The sequence below is a fragment of the Manis pentadactyla genome, chromosome 6 (assembly GCF_030020395.1).
Source record: "Manis pentadactyla isolate mManPen7 chromosome 6, mManPen7.hap1, whole genome shotgun sequence".
NCBI lineage: Eukaryota > Metazoa > Chordata > Mammalia > Pholidota > Manidae > Manis > Manis pentadactyla.
Genome location: NC_080024.1, coordinates 148,522,781 through 148,549,666, shown reverse-complemented (window position 1 = coordinate 148,549,666; position 26,886 = coordinate 148,522,781). Strand labels below are relative to the sequence as shown.

At 36.1% G+C, this 26,886-nt stretch overlaps 1 protein-coding gene across 2 annotated transcripts in view; it reads right to left on the bottom strand.

Moving 5' to 3' along the window:
• Positions 1 to 218: 218 nt before the first annotated feature.
• The window catches only part of CDH7 (cadherin 7), a 124,882-nt gene continuing 98,214 nt past the window's right edge, over positions 219 to 26,886 (bottom strand). Inside the window, exons 8-12 of one of the 2 annotated variants that reach the window (XM_036876771.2) lie at positions 25,726 to 25,862; positions 24,757 to 24,878; positions 23,986 to 24,103; positions 21,685 to 21,936; positions 219 to 1,996 (exon numbers count right to left, since the gene is read on the bottom strand). In XM_036876771.2, the coding sequence (XP_036732666.2) occupies positions 1,827 to 1,996; positions 21,685 to 21,936; positions 23,986 to 24,103; positions 24,757 to 24,878; positions 25,726 to 25,862 (799 nt within the window). In that variant the 3' untranslated portion in view covers positions 219 to 1,826. Of the gene's footprint in view, positions 1,997 to 4,649; positions 7,011 to 21,684; positions 21,937 to 23,985; positions 24,104 to 24,756; positions 24,879 to 25,725; positions 25,863 to 26,886 lie in introns of those variants that run through there. The other variant, XM_036876768.2, reaches the window with a different exon arrangement.

Here is a 26,886-nt window from a genome sequence, read left to right as displayed (position 1 = left end):
ATACTTAATATTCTAGGAGACTCTCTGCCTGAAAGGCAGTGCTTGAGCTGAACGAAAATAATCTCTTCGGGTTCTGACATACACTCAGACCTCAAGTTTTTACTCAATGTCTCCTTTCCAAGGCTAAATGAAACTACATTTTCAGGATTGATTTTGCAGTCAATTGAATTAGCATTTTTGAAACTCTTTTATGTCTGTGTATTCAAGTGACTCAAGTAAGCAAAAACATTGTAGAAAAAATGGATTATTTTTAATACAACTATAATACAACATCATGAATACAGTTTTATGGCAATTACGCTGTGTATTTTATGTATATGAATTGCTCTTTTCTCTAAATTTTGAGAAATTCTGAAATCTATAATAAAGAGTATCTTTACAAAATTGCAATATTTTAAAAGCATGTACACATAATTTAATTGTAGAGATTGGATTTGATAGCCCTAATTATCTTAAATAAAAACAAAATGTTAAAAGCCACGTGCTTCTTTTTAACATTTAGTCTCAAATTGTGTGCATGTGTGTATGCTCAGCATATGTAATTCTGTAGGTATATAATATATATATGCAATTTGAAGCCTAATATAAAGTTGTATAGTGAGCTATTTTTCCTTTTCCTTTCCACCTTTAAAATTACTATTACAGGTAAAATGCAATTGCTATCTAGTTATCTGGTCTGTTTTTTAAAAAAAGTTGGATTATTTTCGACGTGTTCATCATACTCAACATACTACATATCCCAGATCTTAATGTACAAAAACATAGTGTTTATATTCACAAAAAATACAGCATGAAGCAGTAAGGTAGTAAAGCATACAATTTTTCCTCTTACAGAAATACAAACCATTAACATAATTTAATTCAATGAAAATGAGAGTGCTTTTGAGTGTATGTTATCTTCTCAACAACCTCAGTAGTAACACAGCTCTTCATGTATTTGTTTATAATGCCTGTTCATAGGAGCTTCAAATAGAGATGAGTAGGTTTATTAACACTCATTGTATGAGCAGACTAGCCCTGACAAAGCAGTAGTGTCTTGGGTATATTAGTTTTTAATCTCCGATGGCTTCTTCATTAATAAAAGGCAAAGAAAATCTACTGAATATTGTAAGTGCTTTCAAATCATCAGAACAAGAGTACAGGATGGTTTTCATATTAAGGAAATATTATTGTATTCCAATTCTTTAAAGTGTTTTAAATAATTATGCATATGCCACTCATGATTCACAATTACTGAATTCTTTAGAACCTCTATTTCCTCTAACATCCGAAGATCACCTCACGTGTACTCATCATGGCATTTTAATAGTTGCCCCTATTCCACTGTCTGAGAACTGTAATGAGACAGGGAATAGCTAAAGGCCTTCGTCACTCAGTCTTCATTGTGAGTGGGAAGAAATTGTTCTTTGCTTATAATTCTCACCCATGCTGATAATCCTTAATTTTATCAATGACTGAATTAGTTTGAATGAGACCCTAACCTTTATAGACCTTATAAAATGACTATTTTTGAGTGCTGGCTTCAGTAATTATGCCAGTTGTCTCTGAATATTCTTTCCCAACTTAGGATACTAATTGCTTGGTTATTTTCCTTAATGCGTATTTCCAAAACAGAAATTATCTGTGTTTACCATATAACAATACATATAATCAAACTTATTGAATAATTTCCATAATTTTCCATAATAAAGTCTTACTTTTTTACAGTTTTACAGTTTACACAGCACTTTCACTTAATCATCTCACAAGCCTCTGAAGTAGACAGGATAGTAATTAACTCAATTTTAATCATGAAGATAAAAAGGTTCAGAGAATTAGAATGGCAATCAGGGCACAGCAAAAATGTGCAGGAACTGGCTTCTGACCCAGATTTTACCACCACAGACTCGGGGTACTTCCCAGCACACCACACAGACCCTCAACAAGGCCAGACCTCGGTGACATCGCATAATAAGCAAGTCCCACTCCATAATCTGTGTTAACAATGAGACTGCATCTGTACAATAAAAATAAAATGAGGCAATTATTCAGATAGTTCAGCCAAATGCTCCTCCACTTAGTACCAAAACCCTTCTCTTTATTTAAATTAGATTTTTAAAGCAAAACAAAATCTCTCTCCCTTCAGTCAGTATCAGACTTTGTGGTCTACAGCCTAGTAGGCACTTGTCAAATGACAATAAAATAGTGACATTTACAAGGTAATATTAGACTTTTAAGGTCACTTCAGACATACTTCCCAGTGCCCCTCAATCTCTCTCTCTCTTTCACACACACACACACACACACACACACACACATTCTGAGCTAGTACCAGTTAGCATAATGATGAAAAAGTGTCAGAACATCACACACTGGCTGTCTTGGTTTTGTTTGAAAAATTACCCCTGGAATTATACTTTAAAATACCTGCCAAATCACAGTCTTGATAACTCCCATTTTCCTTAAGGGCTTATCCCTCTCCTCCAAAACAATTTCAGTAGCACTCAAACTAGAAATGCTATTATTCTTGCTCTTGTGATTACAATGATGGTTAGTCAGCTAACATTATTATATTGGTTTTCCCTGACAAACTTTCATATACCATTGTATATACACACAATTTACATTATTCATCATTTAAAAATAACTCTATCTTTAAGTTCCTATAAACAACAGACCAACAGAAAATGAATTTCCTTATCAATTGTCATATACATTACACAGGCGTCTAGCCATCCTGGCCAGAAAGTTTAAAGTTGAAGCTTTCTTTTAATCAACTTTAATCAGATCAACTGTAAATAAAATTTTAAATGGTGATTTAAAAACAATTAGGGAAATTAAAGCAGTCTGTAAGTCAATAGATGTCAAACTAAAATTGAAAATTTGAAGATTAAGACTTAGATGGATTTTGTCTCTTGGAATGTAATTCATTTATGCTTCTTGAGATTTCTATATCTGAATATAATGCTAACAGTCTGTTTGCATGAAAGCTGTTTTGGGCACGTGGGCCACAACACAAATATCACCCACACTTGGTTTAACTACACTGTTTACATGAGAGTAATTGCTAAAGCCTGCTCAGCGTGTAGCCAGTACATGTGATTGCGCATGAAGTTAATATAATTTAACACATTCTCAGAGGGCAGAGTGAAAGATAGCTATCATTTCCTAAACATTATGACTTCCTGCTGATTTCCTGTAGTCACCCTAACCAGGACTGTAGTCAGTTTCTGCAGAGCTTCATGTCAAAGGAAAAATTTCCCAGGCTTATCTAAAGAATTGCTTGTAGAAAGATGTACTCAGTGTCTCCACAGAGATAATCGTTTCTTGCCGTCTCCTTTCTGATTGTTGGTCTACAGTTGATTGTGCCATGTTTTAACACAGAATCTGGTTTGTGAACTCGGAATGATAATTTAGGCTCAATCTGCTAATGTCCACTTTCTTGATTTGGTTTTTATATTTATGCTGACTTAAAATTACATAATGATAATTCAGACTAGGGGCTTGGGCATACTTCCATGGAAGTGCCCCCATACGGACAAATGGAAAATACTTAAATTTGACTTAATGCCACTGCTTCCCCATAACAAAGTGGACCCTCTCCCTTTCTACTTGTAGCTCCAAAGATTTGATACCAGGATACTACATGCATCTATGTTTTGAATTAGGAAAGTGAATTTCTTTCATGTCATTATTTGATATTCTAGTCCTTCATGCTATATTTACAGTTGTGAGGTTTCCTTTTATAAAGTAATTTAAGCAGAGGAGTGTTGGTAAACAATTAACAACTGGTTCTTCAGGGAAAAAAAAGTGGTGTCTGCTCATTTCCGTGGTCTAAATCACAGCTGATTTCAACCTACCAAAACGGTATCACAGCAACTGGAGCAGGGAAGAGATGCGCCTTATGGATTATTGGTAGGTTGTTCTAGCTGGTGCCAGTCCCTCACTGAATTTTACTGACTAGATAATAGGCATTCATTTAAGTGTCTTTAGAGAATCTCCTGGCTCTCCTTAAACATTCATTTTTATCCATCAGCTGTTCCAGTCTCTGGTTTTAAAATACAGCATATCTTGTAAATATTATGTGAGATAGTCATATATAGTATTAGATTTCAGAAGAAAAAAGGAAAACTAAAATAACAGACTCACTGGTATTACAATTAAAGTTTAGTTAGAGTGCTTCATAGAAATTCCATATAGGAACATTCTTCCAGCCATGTCAAGCTTTTTAAAAAAAATGTAATTGAATCAAAGTCAATACTGTACTGACATAACTGTCCACACATAAAATAGAAATTACGAATATGCAAGAATTTCAAATCTTTATTTAGATTTGAGCCTTTCTTCTCCCAACTATTAATGGTAAATAGAAAAAGAAATTTAAAAGCAAGAAAAAAATATATACTCAAAAATGAAAAGTGAATGATGTTCCTTTTTAAAAGTGCACCCAACTCTCTACTAGTATGTGCAACAATCAGCAATTTTGATGTCATAATCCAGGTTGCACTATTTTATCTTCCTGCAGAGAGAACAAGGGGATTATTACAGAACTCTTTTTATAGCATCCTGCTGATTTAACACCTATCTAATCCCTGCACCACATCTGATTTTACTCAAGTGGGTGAGTGTACTTTTTTTAAATTTGAAAAACTTAAATATGTGGCTATATACCATGAACAGAATCTTTTATTTTGTTATAAAATAGATTTTTTATATATATGCATGCTAATACAGTAAGAAGCGTATCTAGTCATGAAACAATGTCTATATAACTTTATTCAAATGAAAGGACTGTGTGCAAAGAGTCAAATTTACTCATGTATTTATTTTGAGGAAGCTAAGGCCACTTCCACATATTTCATTTCTAAGGGTGTGCTGCAAGGTTATGTAATCCTATGTGTTTTTCCTCATGGAATCCAAACTTTAATATTCTGCTTCCGGTGTGTCTTTCAGGAAAAAGTACTTGTAGAACATGACTTCCTATACAGTGTCCACTATATGTAGATTTATTAGGAACCTAACAATAAATTCTTTTTAAAAGGAGAAAGGAGAGAAAAAAATAAAATCTTTATACTTGAAATATGCACATTAAACTAGTAGTGTTCTAGGAAAAAAAATGGTAAGTGGGAATATTACTTTAATCAGAAAATTCTTTTAAGAAGCCATTTCAAACTCAAACACGTGATCACTTGAAACTGTTCTCCTCACTTTGGCACATCTGAACCAGTAGAGAAATGGTAACACTGCTTGGGTAATGCTTGAGGAACATATATGCATCAGAACTGAAAGATGGGACTTGAAATTTTTAACATTGAGCTGGATAAAAAAATCGAGTCTTTTACTCAATATATTTACAGCAGAAGAGGTTGGGGGGAAACAAATTCTCGAAAGTCTTTGGAGCATATAGAACGTGTGACCTTAAAAAATAAATCTTGCATCAAAGAAAATCTCAATTCTCTCTGAAATCTTTCTAAAATACAAATATTTTATTCCAATGTTTTGTACATTCTAATGGCTCAGAGGAACAACTTAAATGTCCTTGTAGCTTTACTCCTTTCTGAGATGCAAACTACGACAGGGCTTAATTGAGCTTTTTTTCCCCTCCATCTTCATGCTTCATTTCCTTGACATAGCTCAGACTGGAGAAAAATCAGCATGTTCCGACCCACTTAATACTATGAGGCAGTAAGATGGACCTGAATTTAGAGGAGATCGGAGCTCCGAAATAAAATAAATATAACACCACGTGTCAAATAAAAAAAGAAAAGATATTCTCCTGTACAAATCAGAAGAGATAATAAAAATCAAGGAATAGACAGCAACTTCTTTCATACCTACACAAGCATCTCAAAATGACTGCAAACTTTAAGAATGATTTACTTTTTCTTATTTGGAACACTTCATAGTTTATTTGCTAAACAACAGTTTATGTTGCCTTATACCAAATTTTATTGGCTTGGATTAGAGGATTGGGGAGGATTTTCTAAGAATTGATATATTGCTAAATAAAATGTATTTGCTAACCAACAGCAATAAAATTCTGCTGGGTTCTATAAGCCAGCAAGCTAAAAGCGTCACTGTAAATCAAATTTGTCCCAAGTTTTGATATGCAAGAAGTCCCAGGACTTTTCCATGGCACATGGCATTCTATTCCTCTCACTGGCTGTACCATGACGGTATCTACAGGGCATCCGGTGTTCACTGACAACACAGGGCCCTACTTACTCACAGAGCTTAGGTGCCTTGCAGGTATCTGAGAGTTGCTATCTATTCACAAACCGCTGAGCATTTCTTTTTATCAAAAAGCCTTCAAATGCTCAGTCTGTGGTCACTGCAGTCCCTTGGATAGATCTCATGAAGATATGCTTCACCAAGGCAGAGACCTAGACAGTTAAAAATGGAGAAATATTTACATCCATTCTCTCGAGCAAGTGGAGTTCCTGTTTTCTGTACGAAGTGGGGTTTTTTGTTTTGTTTTGTTTTTTGCTTTTTGCTTTTGCTTTTTTCTTCAGTGCATTTCCGAGAAAGGTTCCAGGGCTAGGAGTACAAACCCTCCTGGCCGGTTCCGTACATGTCTGCAAGCCGTTTAAACCGAGGTCCCCAGTCACTCAGGTAGTCGTAATTCTGATCAGAGTTCGAGCTGATGGACTCTAACGAGCTGAGTGATTCGGCCACTGAGCCGTTGCCTTCAAAAGCGTATGTCTGCAAGGAGTCGTAAGGTGGGGCACAGGGATCCACGTCGGCTTCTTTCAGTCTCTCCCAGATAAACTCCCGAAAAATGACATTATCTGGGATGCTTTTGAAGGCCGGTCGACTCAAGAACTGAATTTCGGGAGTCACGTCCCTCCTGGTCTTGGCGTCTCTGATAACGTTGAGGTTCCTCAGCGCGGCCATGTCAAAGGCCTCGGTGTCTTCCTCTCCCCCACCCTCGTCGTCGTAGCGAACGATGTTTTCTCTGATGTCTCTCTCTTCGTCGAAAATCAGGGGCTCTTTGTTCCGTCTCCTCATGGTGACGATCAGCAGGATCAGCACTGAAACGATGGGACAGCAAAGGGAAGTGTCAGTAAACTGGCCGACTGCCCCTCATGGAGGGGAAATTAGGCGGTGGGTGTGGAAAATCACAGATTTCTGCTCTTTGAAGGAAAATGAATTGGCCGCCTACATGCATGGGAATTCACAGCAGTAGATGGGCTGAAATTGCTAAAATGCCTTTAAAATAGAACACGTTTATACATCAAGAAAACCTTTTCCACACCCTTTCAGAATAGATGTCTCTTGAACGTAACCTGCAAAGTATTTGACAGAGTCAACTGAAGAGCCAGTTCAAGATAAATACAATAATTTCAAAGCTAGGAAACACAACGGGGCTTTTTTGAACTCCTTAATTGCTGGAAAAGCAAAGTGACATTCGTAAATGTTTTGGGTCTATTTAACAACTGCAATTTCAGAAGGAAATGGATTATAGCATTTGGTTGGGTTCTTTGAAGAAATGCCTAGTACTTTTCTATGATACTCAGCTGTTACATACAATCCACCGTGTCAGCCATATACAAAGATTAAAAGCTTCTCTATAATAAATTGAGTCCCACTTTCAGGATGAAATACTGACTGTGGTTTATGCATTATACCGAGAAAGAGAGAATCCAAGTTGTGAGATTTTCAGCATTCGCAAAGATAGATTTAAGAAATCAATCATCCCTTTAGGAATTTTTCTTCTTATATCAAAATTAATAATTAAATAATAAAGCACACGGATGTGCTCGAAAACAAAGAACTACATTGGCTATTTTTTTTTGGTTTGAACAAATTCAATATACTCTTTGCATTTTTGATTAATTATAACTAGTGTGAAGGAGTCTGTTCTTGGCTATGAGTGACCAAATGCTAGCTGAATTGGAAACACATCGGCAGATTTCATGGCCCCCTAATTAAGTGAGTATGAAGCATAAATGATTTTTCTGAATTTTGGAATTCAAAAACATATAATGACTTTGTCTACAAATATCTAATTTTTAAAAAATATTATGTAAGCCGATTTTTTTTTATGGAAGGTCTAAAAGGCCTTTTACTCTCAGCTTATTTTTAAAAAGCTGTTTACAATATTTATAATTAAAATAGAAGACATTTTGAATTGGCATTAAGAACACACTTAAAAATATGAAACCAGGAAGGACATCAATATGGTTCAGAGCAATTAGATGCAAAGACTAGGGTGAGGCTTGTTTCATACTCTGTCTGCCTTAAGGAAACCCAAGCATCTAGGTACTTTGTAATTTCAATTTTTAATTAAATGACTGTATTATCTTCAATGAAAATTATATGCTTTCTTGTGATTGATGAAGATCTTTTTATTGGAGATCTTTGGAAATGATTGTGAAACCAGCTGTTTATTATGGCACTCACTCTCTTTTTCATCCCCTCCCCACCTTTTCCCATTTGATCCTGGCCTATTGTTCACCATAAGCTCTACTGACAGTCTACCAGTTAGACATGGAGATCCATTTCTGAGACTTTCTGGCCACCTTACGTTGCCATGGCACATCTATGCCTATTCTTTCTTTTGCTCTTATTTACTACATTTGAATGTTCTCAACTGGCTTCATCAAGATGGCAGACCTGTAAGTCAAAAGTTCATTCTTGCATGCTTTTCATTTCTCAGACTGGTATTTACCTCCCTTCTCTGTTAAGTGGAGTTCCAACTTTTGTCTCTTGTCTTCTGAGAACTAGCATTGCCACCACTTCAAAAACTGGGGTTCTCAACTGGGGTCCATGCCTTTCTACTGTAACATTCTGGCTTGGACCTTGAAAACTAATACATAGCTTTGAGGTCAAGAAAGGTCTTGGCTGCAAATCCAGCCTGTCCACATATTGGCTGTGTGATCTTGGGCAAGCAACTTTAACTGAGCCTAGCTATACATGACATTTCTTGACAACTGCTTCGTTCACAGGGTGGGTTAAAGAGATACAGAGATTGGGGAATAACGTAAGTGAAGGTAGCAGAATGCCAGGCGCTTGCTGGCTTTCAAAAGAGTGTGCATTATCCTTTGGCTTATCAGAACCATTAATTCAAAATTCCATGAACACAGGCAAGTGAAGACATTGTGTTTCCCCTTTCACCAAGGAAAAACAAAGTAGAAGGTGTAGCAAATACATGCCAAGGGCATACTAAATATTAAATGAAAGAGAGGAGAGGTGAGAAATGAAGGTGTGCATTTGACCTACACAGCAATTCATTCTCTGAGGTAGGTAGTTGCCCATTTGATGGTTTTCTTAGACACGTGAAACAACCTGCCTATGTTCAACAAAATGAAATGTAATAACTAAAGCAGAGGCAAACTCCACCTCCATGTACCTCAGAGCCTTTGCACTTCCTGTGACGCTGAGCTGAGGACCTCCACAGAAGGAGATTAAGACACAGCAGAGAGCTCAGGTAACAAAGGCTGGCTCAGAGAAAGACACATCAGTGAGTTTTAAGACATACGTATAACTTCAGTTCCTGAAACTTTTTACATAGTTCCCCCACAATAAAAGTAATTGTGACAAAAAGAGAGAGGGACCAAAAAAGGCTTCTTATTGAGAAGTCAAACCAAGAAGGTGGAGGTGAGCATCAGAATTGTGATGGGTGGACAGGTGGCAGCAGGGGAAAATGAGAAATCTGTTACCCATGTTGGAAGCAGAATTGAGTGGGAGAAAATGTCCGATTGAGTGCAAAAGGATGTCAGAAATGAATGGGCATAAAAGGGAATGAAGGTATGAGGAAGGTAAAAATTATGTACTAATTAGATGCTCTTTTAATTTAAATCAATATCTTGGTAGGTAAAATGTTTCAAAATTCTCAATTCTCTTTCCTTCACGTAGTTATAATAAATCTTGTCATATATGAATATATGGATATACACACACACACACATGCACACATGCATATATAAGGCAATTATTTCTTATAATCTATTATCAATGTATTTTCACACTACCAGTAAACTTGCTTTTTGATGCTCTGGCATAATGTTTGGTAAAAATGAAGCATGAAAGCACCTATGGGTGTGTTAGCCCATAGGTACAATACTCATTATGGAGTTTATTTCCCAATCTTATCTGAAGCTGAGAAAAATACAAAATATTTTATGTTAGAGAATTTAACATTTTAATGACTTGGAAAAATATTAATTTCTAACTACTTGAGCACATATAAAAAATAATTCTTTACCTTTACATGAAATAAGTATGAACTACTCTTCAGGGACTATGGAGGTAATCCCTATATTAAAAATAATATTTTAGGCCTAAGTAAGTACAAGATTATAAAGTTGAAAAGGTTTTAGTCAATGTCTTTTCTGTCATATGGACTATATTTCTGGGTAGAGACAGAAGAAATGAGTATAGGTCTAGCTGAAGTCTAGAGATGTGGCACTTACATCATGCTGGTTGTTCATGAATTTACATATCCATTCAACAGGTATGTGTTGACCATTTATTACATGCATTTGGTATAACACTGCACAGAGAAGCAGGTGGAAAACATTGCCTTATAGAAACTTATAGTAAAGTAGGGCAGACAGGTATTTATCAAACAATAAGATGATTAAATATAAAAGGAGAACTGTGATAATTACTGAGACAGGGAAATAAAGATTCATTTTTAAAATGATATCATTTTTAAAATATGATATTTTAAAGGGAAATAGATCCAGACAAGGCTTAACTTACAGGAAGTGATTTGGGAGATTATACTTGGCACAGTGAGAAAAAGTTTGAAGCCAACATGGCTAGACAGCAAAGAAAGAGGTGGGAGGTCAGGTCGGAGAGGCAGGCACTTGTTGGACCCTGTAGGGCCAAAACCTAACGTGATTTAAGGACTGCCTGATAGATCAGACTTGCTTTTCAAAACGAATCATCCTGACTGGACTAAGGACACAGGAGAAGAAGAGCAGATGTTAGGAAAGCACCTAGAACACTACTGCTGCACTAAAAGCATGTTATCGACCTTGATTTCTGGTCTTAGAAATCAGCTTCCTAATATTCAATTCAACATTATCTGGGTTTGTAGGAAATAGTGCTGGGCACCAGCAAAATCATAATGCAGTTCATTTTAAGAAGGTACAGATGAAAATCTGGAGGTGTAAACACACACCATACGAGCAATTAGTGGGTCCCTTTACTCTAAACTTCACTGTGGTCTGTGACAGCTACATACCTAGATGTGTAAACTGGAAAATGTTTTTTACTTAATCATCTTTAGAGTATTTTAGTGCTACTTTCCTAACCCACACCCTAGTCTAATACCTATATTAGACTACAACAAAAGATAAAAAAGGACATCACATAATGATAAGGGAATCGTTACAAGAAGAAGATACAACGTTTATAAGTATTTATGCTCCCAACATAGGAATACCTAAATATATAAAGCAAATATTAACAGACATAAAGGGAGAAATTGACATTAATATAATAATAGGGACTCTACACCACTTACATCAATGGATAGATCATCCAGATGGGAAACCAGTAAGGAAACACTGGCCTTAAATGACACATTAGACCAGACATAATGGATACATATAGAACATTTCATTCAAAAACTGCAGAATACTGATTCTCTACAACCACACATGCACCATTCCCCAAGATAGATCACATTAGGTCATAAAACAAATCTCAATAAATTTAATACTCTAATCATAGTAAGTATCTTCACTGACCACAACAGTATGAAACTAGAAGTCAATTACAAGAAAAAAACTGGAAAAAACACAAATATGTGGAGACTAAACAATATGCTACTTAACAATTAATAGGTGAGAAAATCAAAGGAAAAGAAAATCTTCAAACAAATGAAAATGGAAACACAACTTTTCAAAATCTATGGGCTGCAGCAAAATCAGTTACCTGAGGAAGTTCCTTGTGCTACTAGCCTACCTCAAGAAATAAGAAAAATCCCAAATAAGCAATCTAACTTTACACCTAAAAGAACTAGAAAAAGAATAATAAACAAAGCCCAACATTAGCAGAAGGAAAGAAAGAAAGAAAGAAAGAGCAGAACAGAAATAAATGAGAGACTAGAAATATCATAGAAAAGATCAATGAAACTAAAAGCTGGTTCCTGGAAAGATAAATCAATAAACCTTTAGCCAGACTCACCAAGAAACAAAGAGGGCCCAAATAAATAAAATCAGAAATGAAACAGGAAGTTACAACCGATAACACAGAAAAACAAACAATTATAAAGGACTTCTGTGAACAATTGCAGGACAACAAACAGGAACTTCCAAGAAACACACAACTTTCCAAGACTGATTCACAAAAATAGAAAATCTGAATAGTCTGATTATAAGTAATGAAATTGAATAAATAATTAAAAAACTCTCAATAAAAGTCCAGGATCAGATGGCTCCACAAGTGAATTTTACTAAACATTTAGAGTATTAGTGCCTATCCTTCTCAAATTATTTAAAGAGGAAGAAATGTTTCCAAATGCATTTTAGGAGGCCACCAGTAATTACCCTGATACCAAAAGCAGACAAAGACATCATCAGAAAAGAAAATTATAGGTCAATATCCCTGATGAGTGTAGGTACGAAAATCCTCAGCAAAATATTGGCAAGCTGAATTCAATATATTAGAAAGATTATATACCATGACCATGCAGTATTCCTTTGCAGGATGCAAGGATACTTCAACATTTGCAAATCAGTCAACATGATATACCATATTAACAAAGGATAACAATTATATGATCATCTCAGTAGATACCAATAAAGCATTTGACAGAATTCAACCTTCATTTATTATAAAAGCTCTCAATAAAGTGGGTATAGAAAGAGCATATCTCCACATAATAAAGGGCACATATGACAAAGCCCCAGCTATCATACTCAATGGTGAAAAGCTGAAAGCCCTTCCTCTAAGATCAGGAACCAGACAGGGATGTTCACTCTCACCCCTTTTATCAACATCATATTGCATGTCCTAGTTGGAGCAATTAGACAACCAGAAGAAATAAAAAGCATCCAAATTAGAAAGGGAAAAGTAAAGTTGTCCCTATTTGTAGATGACATATATAGAAAACCCTGAAGACTCTACCAAAAAATTGTTAGAATAAATGAATTCAGTAAAGTCTCAGGATATGAAATTTCCATACAGAAGTCAGTTGCATTTCCCAACAGTAATAATGAGCATTCAGAAATGACATTAAGAAAAAAATCCTATTTACAAGTGAATCAAAAAGAATAAAATACCTGGGAATAAATTTAACCAAGGAAGTGAAAGACCTATACACTGAAAACTGTAAGACAGTGATGAAAGAAATTAAAGACAACACAATAAATGGAAAGATATACTATGACCACGGACTGGAAAAAATAATGGTAAAATGTCCATTCTACCCAAAGTAATCTATAGATTCCATGCAATCTCCATCAAAATATCAAGGACATTTTTCACAGAATTAGAACAAAGAATCCTAAAATGGAACCAAAATACCCCTTCTTGAGGAAGAAGAATAAAGCTGGGGAATCTCACACACTGATTTCAAAATATACTACAAAACTTTAGTAATCACAACAGTATGGTACTGGCAAAAAAGATACATATATCAATGGAGTAGGATACAGAGCTCAGAAATCCATAAATATATGGTCAATATATAACAAAAGAGGCAAGAATATACAATAGGGAAAAGACAGTCTCTTCAATAAAGGCACTGGGAAAACTGGACAGCCACATGCAAATGAATGAAACTGGACCACTATCTTACACCATACCCCAAAATAAATTCAAAATTAATTAAAGATTTTAATGCAAGACTGAAAATCATAAAATTCCCAGAAGAAAATCGGCAGTAAGCTGTTGGGCACTGGTCTTCACAATGTATCTTTGGACCAGTCTTCTCAGGTAAGGACAACAAAAACTAAAGTAAACAAACGGGATTACATCAAACTAAAAACCAGCACAGTGAAGGAAACCATCAACAGAATGAAAAGGCAACCTACTGAAATGGGAGAAGATATTTACAAATCATACAACCAATAAGGGGTTAATATATCCAAAATATATAAAGAACTTGAATAACAATATTTTAAAAATCCAATTAAAAATGTGTAGAGGTCTTGACATATTCCAAAGAAGACATACAGATGGCCAGGAAGCACAAGAAAAGATGTTCAATACCACTAATCATCAGGTAAATGCAGATGAAAACCACTAAGAGGTATGGGGAAAACCAACCCATACCTGCCCGATTGGATATTACCAAAACTATAAAAAATAAAAATTGTTGGTGAGGATGTGGAAAAAAGGAAACCCTTGTATGCTGTTGGTGAGAATGTAAACTGGTACAGCCACTATGGAAAAGAGTATGGAAGTTCCTCACAACATTAAAAATAGGATACCATACAATGCAGCAATTCCACTTCTAGGCATTTATCTGAAGAAAACAAAACCCAATTTGAAGAGACATGCATACCTATGTTTGCATATCATTACAGCATTATTTACAATAGCTAAATATGGAAGCAATCGGAGAGTCCATTGATAGCTGATTGGATAAAGAAGATGTGCATATACACAAGGGAATATCAATCAACCATAACAAAGTTAAATCTTGTCATTTGCAACAATATGGATGGACCTAGATGGTATTATGCCATGTGAAATAAGTCAGAGAAGAAAAAAATTACATGATTTCACTGACCTGTAGAAGCTAAAAAAGAACAAAACAAATGGACAAAGAAAACAAGCAGGTTCATAGATACAGGTAACCAGTGGAGGGAGTGGTTGAATGGCAAACAAAATAGGTGAACGGATTAAGGAGGTACAAAATTCCAGTTAAAGAAGTCATAGGGATATGATACAGAGCATAGGGAACACGGTCAGTGATATGACAATAACTCTGTATGGTGACAGATGGTAACCAGACTTACTAGACTTCACAATATATAAAAATATCAGATCACTAATGTACATCTGAAACTAAAAAGATATTGTATGTAACTATACTTCAATTAAAAATAAAGAATCAAGTGTGTGAAGGGTACCTACTCTAATCAGCAGGTGAGGATGAGGCATGAAGGACTGTAGGAGCCCAGCAGGTGGAGGAAGGCAGGCAGAATGTTTCAGGAACAGGGTAGCAGGTTTGAAACAAATGGAAAGAAACACCATGTGATTCTTCCTACAGCGTGAGTGAAGGATTAGACAGCCTGATCCTTCAAGGGGTGAGCAGGTGTCAGAACATATCTTGCTTTGTGTGCCATGAGAACCATTTGGGTTTTTTTGTAAGTACATTTGATGCTTCTGAAGTGTTTCAAGCCAAGAAATAATTCATGTTTTAAAGACTGAAATGATAGGAAAAATACAGGGGTTCTAGTGCAGTCTGGTGATCAAAGACAGATGTCACTGGAAGTGACATCTAAGCTAGGATCTGAAGGATGAGAGAAGTCTACCTGTTATTTTGTCTGGATCTATGTGCTGTGGAATCAGAGGTGTATGCAGATCCCAAGTAGCAGAAGGCCAGAATTTGAACTTGCATTTATGAACCTACTCTATTATTTATAGTCACAAAGGATAAAGATTTATAATTGATAAAACCCAAGTCAGTGATTGAGGTAAATTAGATATCAAGTAGAACATTTTAAACTGAAATTGAATTTTAAAAACCAAGCATTCTTGAAATCTCCACTGCAGTATTTTCTCTGTCGTTAGGTAGATTCTCAAAAGCAAATATTTTGATTTTTTCTTAAGCCCTTATATAGCTCCAAGGCTATTAACCTGAAAATATAATTTAAATATTTTAAACCTGTGCCATATCCATTTTCCAGAAAAATCAAAGAGGCTGGATCTCCGAAAAATATCCTAAAACTGTAGAAAAATGGGGAATCAAAGTCCAATGAAGATACTTATGGGTAATGACAAAAATAAAATCAATTTTTTTCCACTAATGACTACATTCAAGTCATTCAGTTTCACTCAGCACGCAGGGATGGTCTGCCTTCTCCGTGTCAGATCAGCATTTTATGAGGGGCTATGTGTGCAATGATAAAGTAACACTCAGTCCCTGCCTCCAAAGGCAGGAGTCTATGGGAGGAGACAGACAAGTCAGGCATGAAGGATGCTCTGGAACCCTCTCACTAAGTAAGCATTACAGGGACCCTAGGAACAGCAGCCAACCTGGACTCAGAAGCCAAGAAAGTGTGTCTTGGATACAAAAAGGAGCTACTCCCTGTGGATTCTGGGGGCAGGTACCCCAAGTCTGAAAAAGAGTAACTCTCCAATTTGGCTAAATACACTACGAGCGGAGAGAGAGAAGATGAAATGGGAGGGAGCAGTTAGGAAGTCAATGATTTTAGTCTGTAGACAATTAGGAGCCATGGAAATGTTACTTTAAGCTGGGAAGTGTCACGATCACATTTGCTTGTCAAAAGTTTACTCTGATTACTATGGTTTCACTTATATGTGGAATTTAAAGAAACAAATGAACAAACAAAACAGAAATAGTCTCATAAATAAAAGAACAGGCTGGTGGGGTTTGGAAGGATGGGTGAAATAGCTGAAGGGGATAAAAGTACAGCATAGGGAATATAGCCAATAATATTGTAATATCTTTGTAGGGCGGCAGATGGTAACTACACTTACCGTGGTGAGCCGCTAGTACTGTGTATACAGTTGTTGAATCACTAAGTTGTACACCTGAAACCAATATAATATTGTATACTAACTATATTTCAATGAAAAAATGCCCTGTATTTCAGGAAAAGAAAAGCTTGCTCTATAGTACCACTGACAGATTGTATCTGATAGTATCTGCGGCAATGGCCTTGATTCAGGAGGGAAAAGATGGACGCTGGACAAACTCAGGTGCACCATCCAGGGAGAGAAGGGAATGGATTCAACAATCAACAAAAATTAACAGTACCTTGGGGACCATTTGGCTAAGGGAAACGGGAGAAAGGAATGAAGGCTAATTCCACTAAAAAAAAACATTAAAGTAGGGACTAAATCAGGATGAGAGGGAGGAATATAGAAAAAACTGTTCAGTATTTGAAAACTATCCCCATCTCTAATGTCAGCAGTGCAATACAAAATGAACATACCCATCTAGACTTGCTGTGAAACAGCTGAGGCAGAGGTTCGCAGATCATCTGCCTGAAGGAGAGACCGCTTTGCATGTCTCAAACGGGGAAAAATTTAACTTCACTGAAACTCATCTTCCCTTTCCCCGCAAGAAGGATCACAAAGTTCCTCTCCATTAAGTGTGCAAGTTGGAAGGAGCTGAGTCTCAAGATGCAGAGAAAAACTGACCTAAGTACAATGGATATTTTATGCACAAAGACAAATGGTATATTTTGGCTGTAATGAAGTATAATCCTAAATTGAAGGTACACAACTCTAAATGTGTTCTCTCAAGGTAGGAAATAATGGGAGGATACTTTAAATTAGACAGAGTAATGAAAGCAATAAAGCCTCTATGTGAAACAGATCCAAGATACTGTTGCTTCTAACTTGGCAGTACATGGCAGCGAAACTCACCAGCCTGCAGGAATTTCCTAGGGACACACACATGGGGAAACGTACCTCATAAAGGACACCCAGAAGGCAGTCTCATCTGTGTCTGGGTCCTGGCTCTGACACTTTATAACTTTGGGCCTACTCAGTCTTCTACAGATTTTTCATATAAAAAGTGGGCATACTAACACCTAACAATACCTGCCCAGCAAATGTGCTATGCAAACTAAATTGCATAACACTTGTAAAGCACTTAAAGCATTTAGCTAATGTCTAGCACTTAGTATGAGCTCATTAAATGTAATGCATTTTTTTACTATGCTTGCACTTGTTTGAAAGAGGAACACATCTGCTACCATAAATTAGCCATTGTAAGTCTGTCCTTTATTACCATAGGACTGCTATGTTGAATATGTTCTGTTGTTATAGATTATGATGAGGATCCATCTTTTTATATAGTGCTGGCAATTTTTTTCTCAGCAACCTAATATATTTCTTACTTAGGTAATATATGACTTACAAAAGTAGGAAAATATTTTCCTGTTGAACAAAATCCTAAGTGGCCACAGTGACAGGAGAGTAAATATGGTTCAGCACTGGGTAGATCAAGAAGAAAAGTGAACAAATGTGTGACAGCTAAATGTCAAGCTGGCCATCCTGGACAACACTGGAAGAACTTGAACTCCACGTAGTGGTTTCTGCAAATGCCTCATTAAACCTGACGCTGGGCCAATCTAATCCCAACTGTGCCTGGAGAGTCGAGAACCAGCAGGGATGTTAGAGGACTTCAATTACTAAAGGTCCAAACAGGGAAAAAAAACGAAACAGTATTTACCATTTTGAGAGGGCAGGAGAAAGCTGCTCTGTGCAGACTAACAGGAAGAAACTATCTGTAATATTCCCTAAATAGATGTGCAATATTTAATATTGAAACCATATTTTAAAATAAAACAATGGAAATTCTTTCTTTCTGGTTATTTCTTAAAATCCACTGAAGTAATAACTCAGTGTTGGTCATTCATTTGATTTTTTTAAGTGCTTCCAGTTTGGTTGACAAGTAAGCTATGTAAGTTATGAATTTAACTATAAATATGGATAATGAAATTGGCATTGGAGCAAAATATTTATTCGAGCATTTAGAATACTGTTACGGCAAAAATTCATTTTGCCATATATTGATGAAATTTTCCTACATGAAAAATAATTGAAGCATCAGATTGAAAACTTCACCATGAACTCTGAATATGACCATGGTGCCTCCCACTCAAGCTGTCCTCAGTGGACATAAAGGAAACACCACGTTCTGATCTTCGGACCATCTCTTTCATTTAGAGAATTTGTGTGTAAATAAACTGGAGAGCAAGAGTGAAGATGAGAGAGACATCAGATCAGAGTTCACTCGGAACGTTAGAAGAATACACGGAGGTGAAGATGGACAGATTCGACTTCAGACAACATGAATTTCAAATCTTGTGAAAGAAAGGGTAACATCTGCCAATACATATATTTTATGTCATCATGGTGTATTTCCTTTGTAGTTTAATCCAAAAGCAGTGGTTGAGAATAAGGAGACCTAGATTCTTAGGCCACAATGGCCACTAACTTGTTATATGAACTCCTGAAGGTCGCTGGACCTAATTGTACCTTATGTTCCCCTCTGCAAAGTGCAGTGGTCAGAGCTGTAACTGATTTCCGTGATGCCTGCTGGTGTGAATATTCTGGAACTTCATATCCCCTTCTGTCATGTTACATGTAGTCTAAAGACCAGTTGCTTCTCAAGTTTTTCTAGCAATATGTGTTCATAAGCCTGAAAAGGTTTGAGTTACAAATCCTGATTACCTAGTGTCCAGAGATAAGATTCACCCCACAGAGGTGTAGTAAAGAATGAGCCATGTGTCCACTAGAAGTCAAGTTCCATGCACGGCTGGGCATGTCATCTGCACCCAATCCCCCTTCTACCCTATAACTACTCAAGCCCATTGGCTTGGGCACCTGTTGTGTGAAAAACCAGAGTTTGTAATAGAGACAGAAGCAAAAGAGTATAAAAAGTCCTGATCATTTGCCTCTAAAAACTTAGAAATGAAGTACAAAGAGAATCAATTCTGAAAGGAAATGCTAGCATTTGAACAGACTGTGTACAGGCATAGTCCTTACTGGGAAAGGCCAGAAGCCCCTGGCTCCAAACTGCATTTCAGTCCAATAGTTTGACTTATGTTTTGTAGATTTGCAGAAACTTTTAAAAAATGAATAAAATATGGGACATAAAAATACGATCCTTAGAAGTAAAGAGACATTCTTAATCTGGCATCTATTTAAGGAAAATGTCCAAATTTGTCATACTTAATTTTGATGAAATCTCCAAAACATATAATCTTAGCCTGAGACCTATGTACACAGCCTCATATATGTCACATGCAAGAATGAAATCCAGCAAAACTATTTCATTTACTTTCAGTAACCGGTAGGTAATGATTCTTAACTAATTACAATCCTCAAGCGATCTAAACTGTAAGGAATCCTTAAGTCACAAGTGAAAGTATTTTCTAAAAAATGAAGCAGGCTGCATTAGATGGACAGCCTTAAAAAAAGTCAAATTAAGTAACCATTGGTTATGATTAAATTCTGGGAAATATAATTTTATCTTACTCTTTCAAAGTACAATATAAACTCTAAACTAATAAACTGGTCAAGTTCAAAATGAGTCATCCACACACCATCTACCTATCTGCTCATTTTTTTCCTTATTCCATGCTTTTGAGCTAAAGACATTGCCATTTTAAATATGAAGGGCCATCTTTTTTATCTTTGTATCTAGGTTATTTAGCTACCATAAAATATATGCAATTTACATCTTTATTATTATGTTTTGGAAACCTGGTAGAGCAATAAAAGTAGTTTGCAATGGTTCTATCCTCTTCAAAATTTATTCTGGTCCCTCATATTCTAATCAGGCTTTCACTGGGGATTACTTGCCATTTCTAAGGGATTTCTAGAAGCTTCTGCCACCTATGTGAAGCTATATGAAACAAAAGTTTATCCCCTTCTAGACGTATTTAGTTAGCTGAAGTTATTGAAGATAATGACTTCCATTTTTATGAGGTAATTTGCAGTGCAGTAATAACTAAGCCTTAGCTTGGTTAATCGGTTGAGAGCTTGCTTTACCAACAACACTTAAAATTTATTGCATGTTCACTATGATTGTAGGCACGTGAATTATCTCATTTAATTTTCACAACAAGCTTTATGAGTCTAGTTCTAATATTTTCCCCTTTTAGATTAAGCAGACAGCCTTAGGAGAATTAGCAGTCCCCTGGTGAAGAACGACTGTATGTTGGAGGCAGTAATAAAAGCCAGGTTTACCCAACTTCACAAATCTTGTTTTTAAACATTACACAATGATGACTCCTATTGGTAAATTCTGCGTTTACAAAAATAAATTATAGATTTGCAAACTGTATGGAACCCCAAGGAAACACACAGTATAGTCTCAGATGCACTATTAAATGCTTGTTGGCCTTGCTATTGATGCTATAGAGTTGCACTGGAAGAGAATGTAGCTCAGGAATAAGCCCGTGACTAAATGTCCATGTTGGACGTCTCCCAGTTTTAAAGGATGCTGCATAATCTCCTATTAAACTGCAATTCTAATATGAGTTGTAAATCTAAGTCAACCACATAATAAAGTAATCATGGAAAAGTACAATTAAATATATTAATTCCTCCTGAGAAACTATAACTTTGACATTGTTGAAATTGCAAGCTCCTAAAATTGGGAAATAATTATAAAATCCACCCTAAATCTTTTATGAAAAGAGGCAGGCTGTAAAGGTGTAATATCTAAAATAAACATTATCAGAACAACATAGAAAAGACCCTCTCTAGTCTAATACATCTCCTCTGTATTAAATCACAAACAGCTAGGATATGGTAAGTTTAAAAAAAACCTGGAAAAATCTCAATTTTAAATACAAGCCATTTATCTTCACTGCTGCTTCAAAAGTGGAATTGGTATATTTTTTCTGAGTTATCGATAAATATGCCATCGGAAAGTGTGGCCAACGATTACACGTTGCTCAGTGAACAAAATGCCATTGAGTAGAATATTTGCATATGATCTCAAAAAGTTTCTACAAGGAACAGAAGAGAAAGTCGTGCCGTCCAGCCGCCGTGCTTCCCTCACAGGCGCGCACTGGGGCCAGTACCTACCCAGCAGAGTCAGGACGCAGGCCAGGATGGCGATCAGGGCCCCGGTGCTGAGGCCGGCGGGCAGCACGTAGGCCTCAGCGTTGCAGGTCTGGGCGATCCCGTCGATGTCACAGTCGCACACGCGGATGGTCAGGGTGTTGGTGCTGCTGAGCGAAGGTGATCCACTGTCCACGATGAAGATGGGCAGATAGTAAACGGATTGTTCCTGTCTCCGGAAGCCATTCCTCCGGGTGAGAACTGAGGCTGTGTTGTCTAGGAAAATGAGATTTCTGATGGAATTGTCCTGCCAAACTTTATCTAAGTAACTGTTGAACTTATTTGGCTGGGGAGCCATATTTCCACATATTGATTCATTTTAATATATTTATGTCATGCTACGTGGTTGTAACCAAAGAAACAGTTACAAAGTAAAACTATGAAAATGTTTATGCATTACTTATATTAATGCAACTTTGTGAGAATTATATATAGTACATCCTCTTACTTAAATCTCAAGCTTAACACTTATTAAGAGGATGATAAAAATTAACAGGTTAACCTTTTTGAAGCATCATCAGATAGCACAAAGGAAATCTCCAGTCCACCTTTTTTGACAAGTTCCAAGCCCAAGATAGAAACAAGTAAAATACACCACTCTAGCTTTATTTGAATTGGTATTCAGAGATATTCAAGAGAGGAACTATTGTATAGTTTAAAATCCAAACTGGTATATATTGTTACCAACACCTCATGTATATAAACATTTTGCGATAAAATAGGTCATTTGTGTTTAATTTATATTCAATATTCAATTTCATCTAAATGATTACAGTAGTTATGAAACCTTTCACATGACCAATAAGTGTGTATCACATAACAGATTTCTGTATCAGAAATAGATTTTAAAAATCTTCTAGCAATTTATCCTGCCAGCTTGTCATAATTAACTAATTAGAGAATCTGTGATTCTTTAAACTTACAGCAACTAGTGAAATATAAAGGAAAAGAAGGCAATCCAGAACCCCAGGTTCACCCAATATGCTTCAATATACATTTCTTTTCTAAGCTGCTGAAAAGATATTTACCCAGTGTTATCATGCAAGAATAAACAAGAATTAAAATCTAATGAAAGAATAAGCTGAGATCTCCTATCTCAAATAGCACACAGCAGCAGGTTCACGTAAGACTACAGAAAACGTATAAACTGGGACTACAGATGTGGCAGGAATAAAATGGATTTCCAGATTCCATCCGGCAGGTTTTTGTGTAAGCAAATCTTTAATTTCAAAATGTATGGATCTGATAAATGTTCATTAAAAAACTATGCATGAATGGTTGAAGGATATTTATTGTGTTGAGTATGCTTCTATACATGTAACAGTAACACACACACACACACATATACCCTGAATGGGGAGCACATGCTGCAATGCCCACTACAGGAGAAGAGAACTCTTATGTTCAGGAAAGAGAACATAAAAGTCATCATGTTCTGTATGTGCCTCAGATGGGGGCCAACCTGAGATGTGATGTTTCCCTGTGCCTACAGGTTTTCCTTTGAGGTACAGGCTGGGGAGCTCTGGGCTTGACTGGGAAACCTTTGAACGGGGTGCCAGTGGGATGTCCTATAAGTCGGGACATTTCACTGCACGTGCTTCTGAAGGATCACATTGGTACTGGACGATGACACACTGGGGAACAGTCACACTTCCTTGGAAGGGGAAAAATTCTCCCCTTTTTTGTACTGAATGAATATAGGTTCTAACAATTTTCCCTTCGAACTATGATGAAGTCAGAGGGTTTGGGATTACCCACATGGAAAATGTTCTTCCCTTTATATTACTTTATATTATTTATTTTATTAAATAAAATGAATTTTATTTTTAATAAAATAACATGTTGGCATTGAAAATATTTAAAAGTTGTTTAGGTTGAACTGTATGAAGTCCAATTATTTTCTTAATGTTTCAAGTCATACCTATGTAGTACAGTCCTTATTAAGGCATTAGCTGACCTTCAACCAATTAGGTAATTTGGATAAAGAGCTTAGTATTCAAATAAAGAGGCAAATGTCTAGAAGAAAAGCCCAGCAGAGATGGATCTGACTTCCCCCGTATTTGGATTTAGGCTGAAAGTGATTTAAGTAGCAGCTGCTTCTTCATGACAGCAAATCCATAGATAAAAATTACTTGAGGGGCTCATTGCCCTTTAATTAATGTCCTTGCTGGTATTTTTAAAAGTCCATAATCAGCATTCCCGAGCAAGAAAAAGGACTTGTTTAGAGAGTCTGTGCTTCCACCGGCGACAATAGTAATACCTTACCTTTGTTATCTTTCAATGAAAAGTTGTGGTTATTCGCTGCATCAGTTGTTAAACTGAAATAAAACTGGTGTCCATTGGAAGGCTCATCTTTATCGATAGCACTGATCTTCTGGATGACCTAGGGGTAGAGAATGTAAAACAAGATAGCATGTCGGTGTGCTCTGCGACGTGTTCTGAGGCAGGACAGAGCAATTTTACATGTTATGATGCCATCTTCTCGAATGATCCTTCTGGGGAAAGGATCAGATGTACTTACATGAACCCACTCTGAAAACAAATCATGTCCCTTTCAAAATTTATGTTTGAATTTAGTTCCATGAACTTCAGAAATAAGTTGTACCAACTGATTATGAGACTGAACATCACTAGACACGGAACAATAAAAATGAGTCGAACAAACAAACCTACGATGAAACTACACTTAATTCTCGGAACTTCAAGGTTCTTAAGGCCCACTGTATAATGTTGGAAACAGCCCAGTCAAACTTAATACGCTATATTTCTCCTCAAAGGAGTCCAAGCCCTTAATCATTTACCATGGCTTTTATAATGTTCAGCTTTTCATCCTGAGAAATTTTCATCATCCCAATTAAACCAGAACTTGGAAGTCCCTTTAACATTAGTTTATGCTGCACATCAAAGTGTGAGTTTTGCTTAGACAGGCTGAATATATTTTATCTTAAAGTTGGCAGAATATCAAGGACAACGGCTGCTGGATATTTTTAAAGAAATCATAAAAAACTAGGAGTGTGGTGTTATGAATTCTCTCACCTGCCCAGGCTGGGCATTTTCACAGACGGTGGTCTCATAGTCCATGGCAAATTCAGGGGGGTTATCATTGATGTCAAGGATAGTGATGGCCACATAGCCTCTTCCAACTTGTGATGGATTCTCTAATAGAGAGGAGAATGTTTTACTGTTTAAGTAACATTTCATAATTTAACCTAAGAATAAAGCTGTTATTCCATTGTCATTTTTACTCACAAAACTGGTCTTAAAAGCAATTACAATAAAAAAAGTTTGCCTCTCTAAAGCACAATTCTAATAAGGAAATGACCAATTTTCAAATGAAATCTGGATTAACACTGCAGATTTTTAACAGGAAATCTGATCCAACTAGTGTCGTAAGTGTGTCTATGTGTGTGTATGTGGGTTTAGTTCCTGATAAGAAAATCATTGAAAGAATGACCAGTAAAATATGAATTTCAATATTTTTTTATGCCAGAGCACATATCTGTATAAATAAATATTCATATATATCATATATGTATTGTATATGTACATCTACTATATACTATATGTATATAATATGCATAAAATATAATTATGCATTGTTCAATGCTTATCAGGGACTAAAATTAGTTGAATATCAGAATATGCAAATCTGGATATCTTGGTTAGAGATCAATTTCCTATTTTTTTCAAACCTATTTGACCAGCTCCATATCAACATAAATGCATCTTATGAAATATGACCACAAAACAACAAGAAGCCCTCTGAAGGTAGTTCAGGCCTATTATACTATAGTAATCTCTTTTCACTAACTTTTTAAGATTAGCAGATAAAGTTAGTGAATATATTTCACAACGTGGCATCAGAGACCGTCAAAATCTTTTGATTTAAATTTCAATTTAAATAAGCACCTAATGTAATTCAAGTTGTAATTATAGCTTCCTGACAACCTGTTCTCCATTCTCAGTGTCCTCCATCCTGACTTAGCGTTAAACCTTACGACTTACGGCTCTCCATTGCAAGGACTGTGATGTTATGAACAGCGTTTGTCTCTCGATCCAAAGATTTGGCAGTTGTAATAACTCCACTGTTGGCGTCAATATTGAAGTATCTCTCCAAGTCTGTGTTTCTGTCAATTGAATACCTAATTGAACATTAAAAAAAAACCCCAAAAAACAAAAACTTCAACATTTGTGTTTGATTATAATTTATTAAATTAATTTCACTAATAGCATGGCCAATCACCAAATCCTGCTGACTTCACAATCTGTCAGATTAGTAGCATAAATATTTAGTTTAAAACTTGCAGGATATAGTTGGTTCATAACTCAGTAATTTCTTTTTCTGTCCAACAGTACAAAATAAACACCATGGTACAATCTTCACAGTGGATTCGAATATGCCATTGCACACTTCAAATTCACTGTATTACGATGTTGACTCCTAAAAACTATATATAATAGGTTTAGCAGCCCTACCGTGGTTATAGATCCCTCTGAAATCAACGATATGTAGACATCTGGTCCATTTACATATACTTAGTAGCATCTTTTATCTTGATAACACCAGCCTGAGCTGAACTCTTTTTCTTTTCTTTTTTGTATCTTTCACTCAGGAGTCTTAACTGGGGCTCCACAGTAGAACCCCTAGGAATATATGAGTATTTTGGTGTGTAACACCTTTTCTCACAATATCTGCTATCCAAATATTAATGAAACATTACTGCTCCATTTGCATTGTTATTCCATTATGCTATTATTTGTACCATACACAAAATTCACCCACCCCTGCCTAATGACTATCTTCAAACACCCTTCACTGTCTTTCTAGCTGGGGGAATAAGGACTCTCACTTAAAAGCCAATACAAGAACAAACAGATAAACACACACCCAATTTAAGAAAATATTTTATGTTTCCATAGTTTTCCAACCACTACTATTTAATAGAATCATCTACTTCTACTCTGTAGTATTACAAAAGGTAAGAACTATAAAAGGGAAATAGAAGGCATCAGAAAACATTAGAAATGAAATTAACCATAAATCAACAAACATTATTCTCTTTGTGCAGCAACAGGTATTTAAGTGTTGAGAATATTAGGAAGTTATTTTTCAATGGTTTTATTTTCTTGATTGTGACAAGGTCATCAGCTGAAAGAGCAGGAAGG